This window comes from Necator americanus, chromosome X, assembly GCF_031761385.1.
Source record: "Necator americanus strain Aroian chromosome X, whole genome shotgun sequence".
Taxonomy (NCBI): Eukaryota; Metazoa; Nematoda; class Chromadorea; order Rhabditida; family Ancylostomatidae; genus Necator; species Necator americanus.
Window position 1 is genome coordinate 9,565,744 of NC_087376.1, and position 7,782 is coordinate 9,573,525.

The following is a 7,782-nucleotide window of genomic DNA, read 5'->3' on the forward strand; positions in this document are numbered from 1 at the left end:
GTGAAATAACAAACGAAATTAAATCAAGAAATAGAAAGAAAAGGACGGGGGAAAGAAAAGGAAGAAGGCAATGTGAGCTGAATTAAAATTCAAAATAAGAAAAATTCTAAAGTTTGAGAAGTATGAATTTTTTTCCTAAAGAAAACTCATTAGTTTGTTACTTTTATATCTTTTTTTTTCTTGAATCTTCTTCTGAATCGCCAGAGAAGTCGCCTCTTGGAGGTGCGATATCCCTGGGCGATAACCATTCCAGCTATATAATATCGCTCACTATTTCAGTGGCTGAAGTCAATATTAAAATTTTGAAGCTTGTAAATCGAAGAGATTTTCACATCATTCGAAACAGCGTCTCTCTACAAGAAAAGCTAGCTGTTTCAAGTACGGAAAAAAATTCGTAGGGGATAAAAAAAATTTCGTTTCTGTGAAGACAGTCAAAATTTTCTCTAATTTGGTCACACGAAAACCACAAACAGCTGTCATCCAATGTAAGCGCACAAACTACATCTTGTAAAAGGGGGAGAGTCCTAAACAGGTACCGAATCGCGACACTTAGGCGTTCAATCTAAGTTGTCGGCAACAGTTCAAAAATTGGAACAAATAACGAAATGTGGCAAAATTGTAACTTTGACATTGGAGGAACTAAACACCTTTAAAGCTAGAAACTTACAATTTAAAATATTGTCAAGAACAAATTATCCAGATAGAGAATTTCGGAGCATTTTTTCACAGTTATGAATGCATGCCTTCTAATTAACCTTCAATAGAGCACTTTTGTCAAGTTCTGTAGAGAATTGAATTTTCGAACGCACGTACGTTGTGGGGTACCAAAATGCTTTAAATAGCCTACTGACTACGGATATAATAAACATTTCGCCGAATTTTGAGAAATTAGAGCAAATCCTATGAGCACCTCTTCTTTCCACGCAGATGTATCTGCCGGATATGCCAATGGCAGCATTGCGGAGGTGTGAAAGTAGTTAACGAACATTGGGGAGACTTTGTTTGTTTTCAAGCTACACATTTGTCAAAACTAAATCCTTGTAGTATGTTTGAAATCAGCAGCTCATTTGCTTTCGAAAGGTATTTTCAAGATTTATTTTTGCCCACTCCCGAAAATTTCGACGGTTTCCAACGGATTAACCCGGCGTCGACGGATTTTAGGACAGAATTTAGTACCGGTGTTGTATATACTGACTTACTTCTAATCCTTACAGTGAGTTATCAGTGGCGTCTACAGGTGATGTGGTGACAAGCTATGCACCTGATAGGCGGGCACTCTACCTTCTCACCATTGTCCGAAGCTATGCAGCCATGTACGTTGACCTCGACAAGGCAAGTTTGTTTGTCTTATGCTTGCGAGGATAAATAAACTTTTATGTGAACTTTTATGTGTTTACTTCAAAATTTGCAGACTATCATGCTATATGATAACGGCCTTATTCTGGCACGTGTGTGCGTCTGCGTATATGTGTGTCTCAGTCAAAGAATTCCAAAAAGAGAAGGAGACGTATATTATGGCGTCGGATAGGTGCGCTGGAGCCCCAACGCGGTAAAATTGAGCGAGACGGGTCCTACGGCTTGGGAATGATGCGCCGGTGCAGAAAGCTATGGAGTGGACGGAGACGGATTCCACTGCATCGGATTAGTGCGCTGGAGCTCCAAGGCTGTAGGATGAGTTTCTATGGTCCATTCGCATAACGATTTCCCAGCATGTCTCCTGATGCTGCCAACATCCTTTCTTCGAAAATAGGAAACACACGTGCGAACGGGTGATGAAATACAATGCATAGTAGCCGACAGTTTACGCGATCTGACGTAAAACGTTATTTTTGTCACTACGATAGTGATATTCACGTCACTTCATGTTAGCACGTCGTTCTTTGCAATGATAGTTGAGAACGGAAGAGACCCATACTTCGAATAATGGTTCCAAACTGTGGAGATTCGAGAGAAACATAGATGTTAAGTCAAGTTCTATTGTTCTCCAAATATAGAACTGGCGCGCTTAGGGAAAAACCGTGAAAAATTTCAGCTATGCTTAAATTTTCGGTAAAAAAAAATTGAAGAAAGCGTTGAGTGAAAAAGAAAAACAATTCTAAGTTTGCAAAAAAATGTCGCTACTCTTATTCCTTATAGATCGGTGAAGGCGAGTGAAACGAACACCAAAAAAAAAAAAGCCTGAAGTCCTGCTTTAGCCGGACGTTCAGGCTGGTTTATTAATATTTGCTGTATTATATTATTTGATTTATTTATTACCTCCGCAACGATTTACCGGCTTATATTGGTGTGAAGGTGACTCTGGGCGTCGAACTGCGATGCACAGCGGAGGTTCGTTCTCCGGCAGGGTCTTCCAAGCTGAGAAAGAGTTCGACACATCCAACATTTCGATTTCTCGGAATAGGAACCCTAGCTAAGAGTAAACTACTGCTAAGATTCACCACCGCCTTGGCAAAATGTCGCAAGGTGGCTCCCTGATCAATGTGGGTAGGCTACGACCTGTGGTGAAAGCTCGCCGAAGCAGGGCTGCTTAGTTTGGGGAATAGTCTTTTTGCCAGTCCAGCATATTCACTGCCTCAGTACCCTGCACACTGGGCCCTGCCGTCTCAGACGTGTGACGGTATGGCGACCGGTGAGAGGCGATCAAATCTCAAGTTGCTAAGGACGTCTTTGATTCTGGACCAAGGCGACACACGCACGAATCGCCATGGAGATTGTCTCAGACTGTGTACTTAGAACGCGAAAACAGTTTCCACAGACGCTAACCTGCATGCCCTTCTCGGAGCTGCAGAGCGTATCAAATTTCACGTGATTGCTCTGCAGGAGACCAAGTGCAGAAGGAGCGACGTACGACAGATCAATGACAGTACACTCGTCATTCATGGAGAGAAGGTTCCGTCGTGAAATGTAGACGGTGTTGGTTTTGTTGTACATCCATCTGTAGTCCATCTTTTCGATTCTCACGAGATCCTGTCACCCCGTCTGGCCATTCTTCGCCTCCGTCCTCTGCGCCAAAACCCCATCACTATCATCAACTGCTACTCACCAACATCAGCAGCTCATGAATCTGAATTGGTTTTGTTTTCTTTTACGAGGAGTTGGAGGAAGAGATCCGCAACGTCAACGATATGCAAGTCCTTCTACAAATTCGTTGTCGGAGACTTCAACGCAAAACTAGGAAAAGCTACAGAAGAGGAATGCAGGATCGGAAGATTTGGACTAGGGGACTCGAATGAAAATGGCAATCGTATCTCTGGACTGTTGTCCGCCGCTCGCCTCTTTCATGGGAACTCTCTTTTCATGGAGAAAGGTAATCGTCGGTGGACATTGGAATCGCCCAATGGCGCGACTCCTGCGGAGTTCGGCCACATACTCACCAACCGGAGGTGGTGTCTAATTGACGTCTCAGTAGTACCATCCTTTTGTACTCGTTCTGATAACCGTCTCCTACGTGCGAAAATACGACTTAGCTACACGATGGAAAAGAGCATCTGTTATCGGCAATGAACGAGAAAAGAAGTCGTCTACGACGATTGCGTACTCGAGTAGCCCCTTGTTCCAAAATGACTGGCACATCGAGGAGGACCCAAACGTGGACTACGAGACGCTGTTCAGAGGATTACAAGTCTGTGCTGAGTGTGCCTCGAAGCCGCGCTTGATAAACTTGGATCGAATTTCGAAGACCACCAAGGAATTGTTAGGAAGAAGAAGAGCTTTGAGACTTGATCCGAATGCATCGCACATTGAGCGGTTAGTAGGAAACACTAGCTGCAGAAAAGCGTTGCAGGAGGATCTTTTGAAATACAGGCAGAAGAAGATTCTGGAAGCAACACAAAGAAGAATGAGTCTAAAGAATTACCGCAGGGATCTCCGCGAATATAATATTCCGCTAGCAACTTTGATGAGCGAATACGGGACTCGCACGTCTTCTCGTCGTGAGATGGAAATCATTACGGAGAGGTTCTACTCGAACTTTTCCGTTCATCAACTCTTGTGTCAAGAAGAATGTGCCGTCTTAGCGACTCAGCGGAATATATATCGAAAGCTAAGCATACATGGGCTGGTCACATTATGAGAAGAATCGACGATAGATGGACTAAAAGAACGCTAGAGTGGAAGAGAAGCTAAACGCACTCGAGGGAGACCGCCAAAGAGATGGAGTGACATGTTCGCTACACGGGTGGACCGGCTAAGAGCTCAGCTGGATACGGCTCAAGGACCTCGTCAACGTCACTCATGAAACTTGAGAACATCTTGGATGATAATGACGAGGGAACGAAACAAATGGAAGAGGTGCTGGGGCCCGCACTTCCAGTGAAGACGGGCCATCTATGTAAGTTCTGTTCTTTGTGTTAAAAGTGTTTTTTTTCACCAGGTGAGTTGGAACGTACCACATTTGTGGATCACGAGCGAGCGATTGATGATTAATGAGATGTTGTCGCCACCCTATTGGTGAAACCAATGAATAGGCTGCTGAGGGACCGCATCGTGTACAGGGGGCTTGTTCTAACGTAACTCGTAGGAACAAACGCCGTTCCCACGCCGTTTTTACGAGGATTAGAGGGGTTGAGGAACGCTGAGTTCCGTAATCTACAATTCGAGCTCTGCGGGTTCTCTGAGATTTTCATAATACGTTAGTTTTGTGATGCGCTGCAACTAACGTAGCAAGCAAACACAACTCCTCAGGCACTTAGCACCAGGCACTGAGGCTAGAACAAAAATGAAGCACCATTCCGATGGTTGCCTTCTAGGGAAGTGTCCTTCAACTGGAGTTTCTGCACATAGTTTATGTTTAGGTATTGTCCTTATTTTTCACCAAGAAAGGGTAAAGTCTCAGATCTGCTCTTATTTCTCTAGAGAGACATAAAGCGTTTTTCTGGCGAAGTGACAGTAGATGTTGTTTCATTGCATTACCATACTTGAAGTCTTCCTAAAACAACTGAAGAGTACTCCAAGTTTTTTTTTTTTAGATCTGCGGAATGGGATCTTCTTTCACTTAGTTCGCAAAGACCTCCGCGAAAAGGTAGATTAGCGGGTGCAAATCGCTAGTAAGTGCGCACGATTACGCCTAATTGTCCTGAAAAATGGTTTACAATTGCCTTTGATTTCCTACGATCTGGAAGTGCAACCATGCCGAAACATTAATCCTATCTTAATTCTTTGCTTAAAACTGCCATGCACTCAACTGAAGTAGCGAGGTCCACGTTCAGCTTAATAGTGCGCCAGTCCTCGCACTCAGACTGTTCTCTATCCATATACTACTTTACCGAATTAGGAATTTAGACATGCTTCACAAATCTTTTCTTTTTCCATCAGGTAATGTTCAAAAAAGAAAAACAAAAAAGCTGAGCTATATTAAACTTTGTCAACAGCTTGAATGTAGGCTATGAGTTGTGTTCGAGGAAACCGTGCTAATTGGGCTTTGTTTTGATTCTGAACTGATGTTTTTGAACTATTTTCTCTTGAAGAGTAATGAATCATACTAAAAACGCATGTGGTAAGAGACAATGGCGAGGGAATGAAATGACTAGAAGAAATCCTTCGGCCCGTACGTCCAGTGAAGAAGGACCATTAACTCCTTCACCTTCTATGAGCATCACCCATAGCAACTCCCACTATGAATCGTGACATCATGCGGGTAGGGTCCATAGCGCCGCAACCCGGGTCAAGCGTGTAGTTGGGAAAAAACCCTCCAGAAAACGACCCTTCTCATTCTCTCTAGTGTAGCAGTTCATATAGCAATGAAAAATTAATTATTATAAATGGGCTTGAAGAAATAAATTGGACGCTTAATAAATACTTAGATACTTAGATGGCCCGTCTTCACTGGAAGTGCGGGCCCCAGCACCTCTTCCATTCGTTTCGTTCCCTCGCCATTATCATCCAAGATGTTCTCAAGTTTCATGAGTGACGTTGACGAGGTCCTTGAGCCGTATCCAGCTGAGCTCTTAGCCGGTCCACCCGTGTAGCGAACATGTCTCTCCATCTCTTTGGCGGTCTCCCTCGAGTGCATTTAGCTTCTCTTCCACTTTAGGGTTCTTTTAGTCCATCTATCGTCGATTCTTCTCATAATGTGACCAGCCCATCTATGATTTGCTTTCGATATATATTCCGCTGGGTCGCGAAGACGGCACATTCTTCTTATGTCGGAGCTGCGAAGACCATCCAAGTGTTGTGTGCGCTTGTTAAACTTCCGAAGACATCTCTCAAGGGCTCTCTGGGTAGTAAGTAGCTTCCTACACGTGGCGGCGGTGTCTGCCCACGTCTCCGCTGCGTAACAGAGCGCTCGAAGAACTGTCGAGCCAAATAGATGTGCACGAAGATTTTGGTCCGTCTGTTGCTCCGCAATTTCGTAGAATGCTGCCCATGCTGCTCTCATTCTTCTATTCAATTCTTCCTTCAAGTCGTTTTCCATGTTCATAGAACGTCCGAGGTATACGTATGACGAAGTTTCCACGATTTGGAAGCCTTCAAGTTGTACTCCTCCGTCCTCGCAGTAGGGGTTCTTCATGAACTGTGTCTTCTTTCTGTTTATTCGCAGTCCTATTCTCTTCTCTGTTTCGTTCAATTCGTTGAGCATCGTTTGTGCTTCAATGGTACTGCTCGAAAAGAGAACGATGTCGTCCGCGGAACGAAGGTTCGAGAGAAATCTTCCATCAACACGTACGCCTCTTTCTTCCCAGGAAAATGACTTCATTACCCATTGCAGTGCAGCCGTTAACAGCTTAGGCGATATGGCATCGTCTTGTCATACCCCCTTTCCAATGTTTATGGTGAGAGGGCGGTGGAAAAGCTGTATCCTAGTCGTGCATCGATCGTAACAATTGGCTAATGTCCTCACATACGACGCGTCCACACCCTGGTCGACCAGCGCTGACGGTATTGCATTCGTTTCTACGCTGTCGAAGGCTTTCTCATAGTCGACGAAGGTTAGAACAAAGGGCAGGCGGTATTCCCGGCAAACCTCTATGACCCTCGACATGATCTGGATGTGGTCTAAGTAGCTGGACCCCTGACGGCGTCCAGCTTTTTCTTGAGGCTGGGCTTCATCCAGCATCGCAGATATGCGCGTGGGGATGAGTCTTAGTGATTACTTTGTATAACACGCTCAGTAAGCCTATCGGACGGTAGTTCCGAAGGTCCTCTCGGTCACCTTTCTTATGGATAAGAACGGTTCGCGAGGTCTTCCACTGGTCTGGGATCCTTTCTTTCTGAAGGTAGGATGTCATGTGCGCTGCTAAAGTTACATGAAGTGGATGGCCACCAGCCCGAAGAAAGTATGCCAGTATAAAATCAGGTCCGGGGGCTATGCCAGGTTCCATGCTCTTGATAGCGACTCGTATTTCCGAAGGGGGAATGCGTGGTGGAGCTTCACCAGTGGGGATGATCGGGCTTGACACAGGAGTTGATGAACGGAAAAGTTCGAGTAGAACCTCTCCGTAATGATTTCCGTCTCACGACGAGAAGACGTGCGAGTCGCGTATTCGCTCATCAAAGTTGCTAGCGGAATATTATATTCGCGGAGATCCCTGCGGAACTTCTTTAGACTCGTTCTTCTTTGTGCTGCTTCTAGAATCTTCTTCTGCCTGTACTTCAAAAGATCCTCCTGCAACGCTTTTCTGCAGCTAGTGTTTGCTACTAACCGCTCAATGTGCGATGCATTCGGAAGCAACTAAGAATGTTGCAAAACTGTTCACAATTTCCCACTTCCACCAAAAAGGTATGCGCCCATTGTACGCAACAAGGACGAATAACTAGCCATTACTATAGCTGGTACTTCATAGC

The 7,782-nt window shown here is 44.7% G+C and overlaps 2 protein-coding genes across 2 annotated transcripts; both read right to left on the reverse strand.

Annotated features, from left to right (window-relative positions):
• Nucleotides 1-6,010: 6,010 nt before the first annotated feature.
• Nucleotides 6,011-6,694, reverse strand: RB195_022026 (uncharacterized protein; the record flags this gene model as incomplete). Its single annotated transcript, XM_064209014.1, has 1 exon — nucleotides 6,011-6,694. One exon carries the CDS (start codon nucleotides 6,692-6,694, stop codon nucleotides 6,011-6,013), a length of 684 nt encoding a protein of 227 aa, XP_064064896.1.
• RB195_022027 (uncharacterized protein) lies at nucleotides 6,011-7,054 on the reverse strand (the record flags this gene model as incomplete). The annotated part of the gene is made up of 2 exons (XM_064209015.1): nucleotides 6,011-6,741; nucleotides 6,856-7,054. 2 exons carry the CDS (start codon nucleotides 7,052-7,054, stop codon nucleotides 6,011-6,013), a joined length of 930 nt encoding a protein of 309 aa, XP_064064895.1.
• Nucleotides 7,055-7,782: the final 728 nt, after the last annotated feature.